The sequence below is a fragment of the Prenolepis imparis genome, unplaced genomic scaffold, assembly GCF_030444845.1.
Source record: "Prenolepis imparis isolate NDT839.2.m4 unplaced genomic scaffold, iyPreImpa1.0 SCAF_4, whole genome shotgun sequence".
NCBI classification, from domain to species: domain Eukaryota; kingdom Metazoa; phylum Arthropoda; class Insecta; order Hymenoptera; family Formicidae; genus Prenolepis; species Prenolepis imparis.
In genome coordinates this window covers 8,211,230-8,224,913 of record NW_028141162.1, presented here as the reverse complement: position 1 = coordinate 8,224,913, position 13,684 = coordinate 8,211,230, and the positions used below count along the sequence as shown (strand labels likewise).

The following is a 13,684-nucleotide window of genomic DNA, read 5'->3' as shown; positions in this document are numbered from 1 at the left end:
GTTGTGGCAAATTACAGTTTCTCATCAAAGTTCTTCGAAATTTGTTAAGGAGTCTGTCATTAACAGATGAACGTATACCCCGCATGTGTTTTTACGTCATTAAAACATAACCCATCGTATATCGTACGAGGGAGGTCAGCGAACATCGATTTTTGTATGCACGAGGGACGACAGAAAACAACGTGCCCGGTATTAATGGACGCAGTTGCAAATGAAACGAAGCTATCGCGGCCTACGTACGATAGGTGTGACAAATGGCGACGAAGAAGGCGAAGGTGCACGCAGCGAAAAGGGAAAACGGTATATTTGAATGCCGGTGTCGACCAAACGAAAAAATAGCGATAAAGATTTCTCTTCGCGTGTAATTGTTCACGCAACACTATCTCAGAATCGCCGAAATTTATTCCAGATGATAACTGCTTGAATTGTGGAAAAGAGGGGAATAGATCATAAATCAATACTTTGATCGCGCGATCGTTAAATTAATTGATGTAAAATAATTATTCGATTGTAAACTCTCATTTATCTCATAGTTTTTTCGAATATCAACGCGATACGAAAGCAATGCGATACAAAAGAAATGATATATTTGACCATGCGGTCAAATGCGGTTGCTTGAAAGAAATATAGAATATACGTTTCCGTTGGAAAGCTACATATTTCCTCCTGCCGATCGGGAGTTTGATTCAAGATTCTAATTTACCCGCTCGGTTTCACTGGGGATTGGAAAGAAAAAACGAAACACCGAGATGGCACAGTCGATGGACATCGATTTTCTTGCACGGAGAGGAGCTACAGGCCACGCCAACGAGCGGTATTAATGGATGCGGTTGCAAATGAAACGAAGCTATATCGCGGTATCGTGCGGCGCGCGTGACAAACGAGGAAAGATCGAGGGAGGGGAAAAAAGGAGGCACCGCTACTTCGGTGGTCCGCAAGACGGAACGATTGCTGTGCAAAGAGCAACGTCGTCATCGGTCTACAGTAGGCGGAGAAGGGCCAGGTGACAGAAGCAACGCCGATGCCGCTTCTACGAGAATGGCACGTAATCGTTTACACGGAATTCACCGTTGCAACGGTGTAACGAAGGAAAGCAAAAGAGAGCGAGAAGGGGAGAAAAAGAGTGACGCGACGACGAAACGTTCGAGTTAGCCAGCACGAAGGACGCGTGGAATTCGTTTGCGTTTTAATGAACATGCGAATGACTTCTTCCACCTGGGTTGTTCCTTTAGTCGACGATGACATTCGCGCGAAATTGTAGAACAGTTGTGAGAGAACGGGAATTCGTTTTTTGCCCTTCACTTTCGTTTGTCACGACTCTTGATGTTTGAAACTATACAAAGACATTTCGCAATCGCTGTGTAATTGACTTTTTTCGGCGAATTATTTTTTCGAAAGATCGATTTTCTTACGCAAAATTAATCGTGTTCCGTGATTTTGAAAGGAAAAATCTGTGCGTATCGGCGATGTGTAAATGTGATTTAAATAAACATCCAGGATACATGTGGAAAATATATATCTGGTGGGAATTGGTATTTCAAATAAACTCCAATGCGCATAATTGGTTTCGTGCATCGTTTTCTGTATATGGCAAATGAATGGGAAAACACTGCAGTTGTTACAGGGCACTGTTTCTTTTTAGATTGTGTTAAAGAGTAATAATAACACACAATTACTCGTAGCAAACGTTTAGCGGCAAACTGTAATAATGAAGGAAATAATAGCGGTTATGTAATTTCACTTCGGCGGCGATTTCTCGAGCTGCATTTGACTCGAAAGCATGCGCTTGCAACTTGTCGAATTTTGCACTACGAGCTGGAAAATCGGTTTTAAAATAGGTCTTGAAACGCGTGTTTCCAATGAGTATTTGAAAAGAACGTAATTTTACTTACGTTTATTCTCCTCCAGTGAATCAATTCGGTTTGAATATACACAAGTATCAAATAATCTTAAAATTTCATTTATTCAATATAGCAATTTTTCACATTCTATAATAAATTTAAGAAACATATTGTGATAAAAATTGTTGCGCCGAGCGCCGAGTAATTGACATAAAAAGAGAATTATTGACATTGAAAATTGAGATTTTCGCGTGGAACACGAAATGAAATAGCCAGATAAATAACACAATCGAAAAATAAATATTTCCAAAAGCCATTTTAGACTTGAAACTAATTTGTAAAAATACTTTACACACAAATCAACAATTATATCATAAAATACGAGCTATGACAATATTATTTAGCGTTATTTATATATCATGGCTTTTCGCGAGAATACTGGCGCAGGGAATAGGAAATGAGAAAACTCTTACTCAGGATTGACTGAGGAAAGTCTGGTCACCCCAGCTTAATCGTGCGCATACCATATGTCCAGACACATCCGGTACGGTTATGGCGGACGTGTCCACACTATCCTAAATTGCCTGCCGGAACCGTAACTGGCGTTTCCGGATGGTCTCGCTATATTCTTGATTTTTTTTGCGTTGGTACAGGCATTACGCACAATCGCAGGACGAAGGCGAAATGTTATTTCGCATTGTGAACTGTATTGCTTAAAAAAGCTTCTACTTTAGTAGAGAATCAGCAAAATATATATAACAAAAAATTTTTTTAATTAGTTGAGAAATCAAATTTTTTTAATAAAGAAATTTTACAGGCGCGTGTAAAATTAGACGAATATATTATAATTAGGAAAGTCACATTCGCGCGAATCAATATCTTTTTTATATTGATGTTTCATCTATGCTGTAACTACACATTCTCGAAGGGGTTGCATTCGAGTCGTATACTCGTGTCGATTTGCTAATACGATGCGGCTAATCGGTTCACTAACGGGATGTGGGATAAACCCAGGTAATGCAAACTTCGCCAAACCGATCATTTCGCCCGTATTACCGTCAACACATCGAGCACGCGGATAAACACAAACAAACCGATATTCGGAGCAGAGCGGTCCGCTAGATAACGGGACTTCCTCCCGCGGCTGACATCGTGTCGCGTTTCATACTCGACACCACGGCCGTCCATCCGTGACACGATCTCGACGAACATCTGGAAGCCGCGCGGCCCCATCGAAAGATTTATTCTCGCGTAATGACAGGGCATCGGGCATCTCCGGTGCATAACTGTCATGTCGTATAGCGGGTGTTTCGACGTGGCGACGATGTGACGCAATCAAGATTTCGACCTACCCTCCATCCCTCCTCTTTGTCCCTCTACTTCGTGGTGCACACATGACGATCAACCGACAACCCTCGTCCCGATGCGCTCGTTACATTGACAGAATATCGTTATCGGCCAATGGCGATCTCTGTGCGACGCCGCCTTCGGGACCACGTAACACGCGTCCGATATTACGGGCATAAAAGGCACCCGCCGAGGCGAGAAGAAATTCCCGAGGGTGCCAGAGATAATATCGCGAGCGATGTCCGAAGCCATCGTTACGAGTGTCGACGTATTTTCGTCGAGCGCAGAATTGTGATAATCGCATCCATCGTTATTCTCACGAAACCTTTTATAATTTCGCGCGTCTTTATTCTTCCATAATTAATCTAACACGCGAATAAATTTGCCCAACGACAGAAACGCGCAAAATTAATGAGTTACTCTTCAAACACGCATGGTTATTTCTAATACTGGATAAATGTTAAGTATTTTTGTACAAAACTAACGAGCGCATTCATGAATAAATAATTTTTGTGCAAAGTACATTTTATAATTTTCTGGAAATGGCAGCAAGACAAATTAGCTCTGCTCTCGTTAGCTCGTTTGTTCCGCGATTTTACGTGATGATATGTTCTCTTTCCTCGATAAAATCTGCAGTTTTCTGGCAAAAATCGAGAGCGTACATACTATATTCCGGACGAGCGGCAGATCCCATCTCTTATTCCGCGAAGCGATATACAGAAATTCGATTTTACGTAATCCGGGCCACCGGCGAACCGATCATGAGCGCGGTAAGATATCGCCGTTCGTCCGTCCGGAAATAGGTATCGGATCAGGGCTGCCGCGCAGCGTTAAATACATGCTTTTATAAATTGTCGCGTCAGTTCTCTTAATGATACATATACATATATATATATATATATATATATATATATACGCGTCTGATATCGGTTCTCCTAATGACATATTTATACACGGCTGATATCGAACGAGCGTCACGCAGATAACCGCATCGGGCAAGCGCCGGCGGCGCCGGCGTGCGAATAAAAGCGAGCAGGAGCTCCGGGAACGTGTTTTGCAGATATTCCGTCGGTCGCTATCGCTTTTTATGACCACCGATTGTACGGTCACATGGACGTAGATAGGCAAGCGGAGCGGGCATGCGGAAACAGGACAGAATATGTGGGCAACGGTACGCGCACGCGGTCGATCCTGGTGTATTAACGTGTGTATTTGTGTATGCGCGTGTATATATACCTGAAATAATACTGGAAGCGGGGGTTATCCGCCGGCGATGCTAGAAGTCAGGAGCGAACGGGTTGAACTTCGACTCTGGTGGTAGTGATATTCACATAGCAGTCTCTATGAACATCGAAGGGGTAATACCGATGTCATAGAGTTACACGAGCTATACTACTATCACTGACATCAGTGTCGTGGGGGACGCTACGAACACTGTTACTCGTGACAAGAACGCACCGCGTATAGTTAGAGGTGTCGGTACTTACTTGGATATATGCTTTCCACTCGCAGGTAATCGTTCACGCGATATCTCTGTTACTCCAACAGATTTAAATAATATTCACTTTAACAGATTTCAGAACGAGTTTCATTATTTTTCTCGTTTCCACGGTAATTCGTGTCCCGCCGGGAAATATATTTTGCTCGCGCACCCACCTCCTCTCTCCCAGCAGATCCTCCTTCCTCTTTCTGACTCCTTCTAACGCAAGCACTCTTTCCTCGCACCTGCCAGGTCGCTGGTACTCTTTCTCCCCTTTTCTACTCTGCTCAGTCACTCAGGCTTCCAATCTCTCCTCTCTTTTTCTGTCTCTCTTTTTCTCTTTTCCGACCTGCTTTCGACGGTTCCTCCCTCACGCTCATGGCGCACTGTATGCGGCACAAGCGACTTTTATCGTTTTGCGCCGTTTATGTTTATACGCTGGAATAAGGCTCCAATGGGCTCCTTGCTCGCCATGAAATTGAAATCCTGCTTTTCCTCCGGAGGCATTCGCGCGCACTTTTTCTTCGCGAGCTAACCTATCGTCCAGGTTATAGATACTCTTGTGCAAAATGAGACGGATTGCACGGTCGATGAACTATTTTGCCAGTCCTCTTTTAAATTCGTCGTTTAGACCGCTGGTTAATTTCAATCATTCGCGCGATATTACTGCATTTCTTTTAAGACGTCAAGCGTTAAACATATTATAGTTGTCGCGATTTCGTTTCTATCGATAATTAGCAAGCGAGAAAATTTTTACTTGAAATAATTTATTAAATTTTATACCGTTATTTTCATTTTATAACTAAAAATATTATAATCTATGTTTTTTAATACAATTTTATAACTGCATAAGAAGTAGGAGATGCGATACATTTTTGCTATTCTATACTAAGCAGTTTCCTGATTCAGCAGAGTCTGTATTTTATGACTTTGCAGCACTAATGTAAGCTGCAAAGTTGAACCGATCGATCGAAGCAGTCATTTTCTGAACGAGAAAGAAGGTTTCGATTAATCGACAGCATGTGTTATGCATTTGAAGTGCTGTTTTCGCTACAATGATACTCGAAACTTTGTAGCATATCGAGGTCGTTGCGGCATCAGTACGATGAAAGATCGCCGTTCGAATATTAATGAGGTTTCTGTCTCGTGACAGAAGTTGCAAAATCTGGCGTTAAGCGGTCGGAACGTGAGTGCAGGCGAGGGAGTAGCTGCGTGCCCGGGAAACCGTTGCCTGGATTTGGTGGCGATGTAGCGTTTTCGACGAGACGAAGGGAGAGGCACAGACATGGTAGCCCTTGAGGCGGTGGGATGAAGAGGGTGCAGAAAGCCCTTATCTTACCTGAACTCCTGTGCTGCAGTCGGGCATTCATAAAGTCTCGAGTTAAGCCTCTCTCTCCGCCCTCTCTCTGTTCTCTCTCATACTCCATTTACGTTCTCTCTTCCCTTCCTCTCTCTCTCTCTCTCTCTCTCTCTCTCTCTCTCTCTCTCTCTCTCTCTCTCTCTCTCTCTCTCTCTCTCTCTCTCTCTCTCTCTCTCTCTCTCTCTCTCTCTCTCTCTCTCTCTCTCTCTCTTTCTCTCTGTCTAACAGCTCGTTCCTCGTTCTCCTTCATCTTCCTCGCACCTATCCACCTACTCGAGGTTTCTACGTATAGTGGCTTGTACCGGCTTGACCGAGAAGATATAATCCGCTGCACACACTAGTTACAACCCATTAGTTGCTCCTAGCTAACTCACCTATCCTCTTTCCTTCCCTCTCTCTCTCTCTCTCTCTCTTTCTCTCACTCCGCAACTCTGCTTTGTTCTTCCGTTGCGCCTCTTAATAATGCATCTAGAAGATGCTTAATCGAGTCTCGTAACTCATTTGCGATTCGGTGGATGCGCTCTCGTTCTTAGCCCCTTCGCCCGTTCCCGTCTACCCTGGGAAAGAACTTTTCATCGATAGAGCTGTCGACGTTGCGACAAGCGCTGCCGGGTCCATCTGAAAACCTTTCCGACTCGACAAAATTAAATGACCACGGTCCGTCTTAAAGTTTCGATTCGTTGATTTAATCAGCCCCATCACTCTTGGCGCGACCATTGCCGAAAGATTTGATTGTCGGCAAAGCCTTGGCCCCGGCCGGTTGCTTGTCACGGATTTTATAACATGAGTATTTTCTCGCGATTGCTGTTCAATGGTGTATTCACGTAAAATTGCAGGTTGAAACGTTATTTAGGTCGGTCGACGCCGACGCAATAACATAATAAATATCTTCCGTGCAATTAAAGCTACTGACTGATTGATTGACTAACTGGCAAATTAAAATAGTAGTCATGTTTATCGAATACATTGATATCTTTTAATCTTGAACTCTTAATGTATTTCTTTAGAGACTTATAAGTATAAAGTAAAGTAATTTTATAAGAGTCTTATAAAGTAATAAAATAATTTTATAAGTCTTATAAGGTTTAAAACTTTTACTTGTACAAGAAAGTATAAAAATGTTATATCTATGTATATGTAATAATTTGTATTTTTTTATAGAAAAATAATACAAATATATTTATTTTTTTCTTTATTTTTATTAAATTAATACAATATATTTTAGTGTAGCATTCGATATTTAGCTTAAATTTATGGAATCATTTCGAATATAGATATTTATATAGATATAGAATATAGATATCTATATAGATTATAAGACAAATTGTTTTTTTATGCTCGAGAAAGATTTTATTGTTATCGAGAAAGACATAAGAAAGGAGCATGCCTGAGAATAATTTATCATTATTGAATCGCGTATAATAAACGACGTACGATTGCAAGCTTCCACGAGAAAATCATGATAAGAAACATGTATATTACCGCGTTTATTTATGTACATTGATGTGCAACAATATAACGTACGCGTTAATTGCAGATGCCGGCGCGTATAGACGTATTATACACCGGTCGCTATCAACCGTGAAATGACGCCGCGCATCCGTCATTAATTTACAAAACGGTCATTAGAGCGTGCGATATACGAAGTAGCTTCTTCTGGATTTGGGAGGTGGGACGATCGTTAAAAAATGTCCGATGAATATGCATAAGCCAACCGACCTTTAACGATCCGCCAAATTAGAATATACAACCTCGTGAAAGTTATGTAATTTCGTGTCCCTTGTAATTAGTGACTGTGTACTTCTCAGCGTCCGCCGACGGGGGTCGCTTTCTCGAGGGCGCATATCTTTGCAAATATTATAGCATGAAGAAACACCGCTGTGGCAAAGCGACGACACGCCATTCACTATTTTCGCCGTGTCGCTTATTTAACATTACATTTAAAAATGTCGCACTAATGTTTTTTCATTCTACATATACATATATAAATAATGTCCAAAATATTTTTATATTTTCTATATTTTTGTCATATAAAATTTGCAAGGAAAGCGACATTTTTAAAAGGTCGCAAGGCCAAGCATTTTGGAAAAAAATGTAAACTGAAATTTCAAGTTTCCACGTCGGTCGTTTTAAGCTTCACATTTTTAGGTCATGAAAGCGTGGAACTGCGAAGCGATAAAAAATCGCGCGAATGGGACACAATGCGCGAGACAATGGATAGCTGGCGCTTTACTTTCGTTATTTTCCAACCATTTCCCTCTTCGGCGTCAAACATCCACACTATTATATAGGCGTTCTTTTACGTAAAACCAATCTGTAACGTATGATGCATTGCTCCACTACGCGCACACATGCCGCGATCCCAAAGTCCCTGATGTATGTGGAGCAGGGACGGCTCATTGGTCTGTTTTAGGGAAACGGTTTCTGTCCCGAGGGTGTATTTCGCTTCTGCCGCGACCTAACTCGGGGTGATATTGGATTCATCATTCAAACATCTTCAGAATCGCCCATCCGCACTAGAATATACCGCTGAATATAACAAAATCAGCATTTGTTTCACAAGAGTGAAACAGATTACTCACAATCGATAACGTTGAAAATAATGTGTCACAGTGTACAATACTGAGATTTTCTTAATATAACGGAAAATTATATAATTACATAATGAATTAAAGTATTAATATAAATTCATGTGCGGCTCTCTATAAAAATCGCGAGACTTGCTATAAAAATAAAAAGGAATTTTCAATAAATCTCCTACAAACACTGGAGGAACTCACTGAATGCAACGAGGAGCGCTACTGCGTGATTGGCTAAAAAGTGCTTCGACTAAAAGCAGCTAAGCAATCTGAAGATTGGGAAGGTTAAAACTCGACCTTATACCGCCCACCGATGTTCGCCATTACGTTCTATAAAAGTGCGTTGTAAGAGCCCTTGAGGTATATACTTTTCTTGAACGCGGCACTCCTGAGGGAAAATTCTACGATTTTCTCGATAGTTAGTTACTAGCTTTCTATCTCGTCGAGGGAAATAACGCGCGTTTAGAGTTTCTTTTAATTTCCCGACACGCCAAAGGAATAAAAGAAAAACGAATCGCGCCGTCCAATATCATTATATCTCAAATAAAGCTAACCGTGTATGTGCGTGCGTGCAATGCGTGTGTTCAGCAATTACAAATTGCAATACAATTTTTTTACTTGTAAATAATTTTTCCGATAAATAAGACACTCTTCGCATCTGAGGCTTTTTTATTTCCGGAAAAATATCATATCTGTATCCGCTCACGATCAAAATAAAATTGGAGCATAAACGAATCAACAATGACAATTTTATTCGAGGATTATTGCCTGGAAAATGTGAAACCGTTCCATGAAACATACATCTGGTATGGAGCGGATAATAGCAATGTGAACAGGCTATAAAGCGAATATTCAGTTACTGACGCAATACCTTTCGCGCGCGTTTTGCCGATGCAAAAGTTACGCGAATCGCAAAAACGATCCCTGATTGTTTCAATTTCGCATCATGTCCGTTGATTCGAACACATTCTGCGTATATTACCACCAATTATTTTTCTGCGATCAACATTTTAATTAGAATTTGTATCACTCTGTAAGCTGCTAATTATCTTGTGTACAAATTATCAGCGTAATTTATCTTTCAAAAAGATATTGAAATATTATTTCGTGTGTGTGAGCCGCGTGCGCACAATTTTCGCATCTGCGTATTCAGTCTTGGAAAGTCTTTCAAAGGCTGCTGATTGCTAATGTCAGAACATCCAACGGAAGCGACGATCCATGAAACGATGGCACACACCGGTGCGCCATTTTCTTAATGATACACCGGTCCCATTGGATGCGCGTATTTTTCTGGCGACGCATTGCCAACGATTCATTAATTGCTGACCTTGTTAGCGTAGCATTGTGAAGCGACGGTCCCGCAGCGGTGCTTGAGCGACGCCCGCGGGAGTAACCGGGAGCGCGATCGGGAGACAAAGAGGGTGCAGACGCGAAGAGAGAAAGCCTCACTTGGCATTGTCATGCATTCAGAGCCCCGCGCCATATAATAATGCCCGGCTCCTTTGTCGTTTATACTCGCCCCTGTTTTCCGCCACGCTCTACTCACGAACGCCGACGAACATTACCCTGTTCGCTCGTATTTCCATCGTGATACATTTACCTTCTTACCGGTCATTCGATATCGAGAAAGCAGGTCGGCCCAAATTCATCTCTATGACGCTGAGTTTATTGCATTTTCATATATCTTATTCTTCAGCTAATTCAATGAGATATATATATTGAATTTGATTAAAACAAACGATTAAAAATATAAGAAATTATTTGTTAGTTGAGCTTTTTAGATGTGAAAATATAAATATACAAGTATATTTCCCTTTCTTCTGCTCTTATACAAGCTACAAAATAATAACATAATTTTAGTTCCGGGATATTGGATCGCATAAATTTTTGCCGCTCCTCCCTAATGATAACAGGATTACGGGAAGAAACAGCTTTTTAATCCTATTTTCTTATCAGTTTTGGGGATCATCCACACGAAGTTAATCAATACTACGCGTTCTCGCGATGTCATAAAAACATCCCTCCCGCTATCCAAACAATCGATTTGCCGTTAATCCAATTTATCGTCATTTACCGGCCACATCATACTCTAAGTCTCCTTTCGCGAATGCAATTATTCCTCCTTCCTTATAAAAAAAAAAGTATGCCATTCTGATCAACGGTGAAAGCGATAGTCGTAAAAATTCTCCCTTTACTAACCCGCTGCATCACAGTAGCGTGGAAAACCTTTTTGCAATTTGTATCACCGCGCGCCGAAAAAGAGGTGAACGCGAAGGTGAAGGAGAAGATGAAGGAGGAAGGAAGAGGAGGCGGCAGGTGAAGATGGCTATGAAGGTGAAGAAGGCGGTGGTGGGCCGTGTTCGGATGTTGGAGCGACCGCCGCGCTCTGACGAGGGACAACTGGGCCAATCGATACCGCAGCCGGTGGTGGCTGCCGCGATAGAGAGAGCGAGAAGGACAGCGATGAGGGAGGAACGCTGGGTGCAGGGGTAGTGCGCGGATACGAGGGCAAGGAAGACGGCAGGTCGATGGGGGTTGCGGGGGTGGTGGAGGAACGACGGTGCGAGAGCGAGAGGAAGACGAGGGGACAAGGGCAGAAATGGCGGCTGGTAGGAGGATGTCGCGGGGGTGGCAGCCGGTGTGCCACCCCCGCGCCGACCACCGACGCCCCTCCCGCCCTGGATGGCGCCACGATCGCCGACATCCTCTCCGCGTAGCGTGGCTGCCGTCGGCCTCTCCGAATATGCGACCGACACTCTGCGCAGAATCGGCTTGCGGAAGAGCGTTGTACCACAATGTTATCGAGCTTGCCGCTTTACCCCGTGTCCTCATTGTTGTTGATTTCGTTGGATTGGTAAAAAAAAAAGAGAAGCGAAGAGAAAACGAACGGGCGCGACAGAAGACAAAGTGCGTGAGATACATCGGAGTGAGGCGCACTCTCCGTTTCTTCTGGAGAGAATCACCGCGTCATCGACGTTTCGCCGTGGTGAGCCATCGGCGCTATCTCCTGGACCAATCGTCTCTCTATTATAACCTCGAATCAGAATAATGGAAACATCGGCAAGTACCCATAATCGGTCGTGCATAAGATATCACGTCTCGGGTTTCTAAATTTTTTTTTTTTCACGTAAGGCGGAAATATATTATATCCGGTGATTCTTTCGATACGGAAGTATAGATATACTCTTCCGTGATCATAGAGACAAGAGAAACTGTGAAATTAATAAATTATACCCCGCTAAAGCCATGTCAAACTTTGTGGCGATAAAATCCGGATAATCACGCGCATCATAATTAGGATGTTAAATCATGGCGCGAAGTGCGAAAGGTGAATGGCCGTGCTTATGATTTCGTACATATAGTGAACTTTCCGTCAAATACACGCTCGGACGATTGCATATTTGCCGGACCTTTTCTTTCAAGGACATCGACCTTGTTTCACGTGGACTCCGCCATTTTCGAAGAAACATCGAAACAATTGCATGAAAAGGATCGTATGTGTATGTGCGTGTGCACGCGTACGTCTACGTGAATCTGCGCGCGGCCGAAATTGTAGATACAATACCGTGCCGGAAGTGGCGAATGGGTGGCTTGTACGACTGTTTGAGATGGAAGTGAGTAATAGCAGAGTAAAGTGACCGCTGTATTGGTCATGATGATCATCGTACAGCCATAAACTGTCGCCCGTGTGATTCAATTGCTACCGCAAGCCGACCCAGCAGCACGATGCATCACTACTATACGCAAGAAGACATAGATCGCGTTGGTAAGTGTGCAACAAATAGAATGCACATGATTGAAGCACATTGTAGCAAGAAATTTTTCTTAATTTAAATTATTTAAAACTTCTAAAATTTTTAAAAATTTTATGGCATTGTATTCTAATTTTTATATAATACATAATATATACATAATTAGTAATTATAGTAATCATATTATATATTATATGTGATTTTTCCCAGAATATGAAGGATTGTATTTCATTTGAATAATTTGGAAATTTAGTGAAGATGAGAGATATTTTTATTTATGCAATCTCTGCTATGGTTTTAATATACACAAATATACATATACTCGATTGAGAAAATATAATTTAGATTAAAAAGATAAGTTCTTAAAACTGTACGTTGCCATAAAATTCACTGACAATGTTCGAACAAGCTCTCGAATATCATAATTTGCATTGCAGATCCGTTCGATATATAACTTTTGGAGAATTACCAGTCAGAACACAAAATTTCATTTCGCTTCGAGCTATACTGTGTTATGCATTACCCGCATTATTACGGTTTACACAAATCAATTAAAATCATTTTATTATTTTTAGCCAAATTTTTATTATCCAAGAGAGACTCGTTATAATTAATTATCTGAAATACGAATAAAACACGATGTTATTTTATAACGTATATATTCATAATATGCCATATAATATGCAGATATATTTGACGTGAAATATATTTTATCTTTTTGTTGCGAGAAGGCATGCAGATACTATTCTTAACATTAACGTGCCTATTTGGCAAATGTATGCAAGTTAGATCCCAAGCGTACCGGGTGCCCCTTGTATTCAGAATTATATTAGGTCCTTCGGGCTTTCCGCGCTGGTCTTACTCGGAATTTAAATTGGACCAGATACGTTACGGACGAAATGAGAAAATGAAATAAAACTCTTAGTGCTATTCTGGCTCGAAAACTTCGGCTCACAATTTCGTCCCACAGGCGATTATTCGTAGTAAAACACAAATTCCTTGTTTTTTATACATATATCGAGGCTTTTAAATAAATTTAATATTTTCCATTATAATCTTATATAATATGCAAACTTATAAACTTATATAGACATATAGTTGAAAGATTAAAATGAAAATTGACTGCTACACTGTTTTCGGGGGCGAATTAGATCGTAAATAAGTTATTTGCATCCTTTCTCATGCGCTTGACATTAGTTCCGCTAATCAGAATGGATCGCAATCGTGCGGACGTAAATGACAAAACTATGGCGATATCATTGGACCCGCGAACTGGAGAAACAATACCGTGACGAAAGTGTAGGGCACATTGTGCATTGTCCGTG

At 41.5% G+C, this 13,684-nt stretch overlaps 1 protein-coding gene across 7 annotated transcripts in view; it reads left to right on the top strand.

The window, feature by feature from the left end:
* The window catches only part of Ten-a (Teneurin-a transmembrane protein), a 466,667-nt gene that overhangs the window by 276,292 nt on the left and 176,691 nt on the right, over positions 1-13,684 (top strand). Inside the window, exon 1 of one of the 7 annotated variants that reach the window (XM_083036193.1) lies at positions 11,366-12,373. The exons of the other annotated variants lie outside the window; for them this stretch is intronic. Within the exon in view, the coding sequence (XP_082892319.1) occupies positions 12,334-12,373 (40 nt within the window). The 5' untranslated portion in view covers positions 11,366-12,333. Of the gene's footprint in view, positions 1-11,365; positions 12,374-13,684 lie in introns of those variants that run through there. 7 annotated transcript variants of the gene reach the window in all.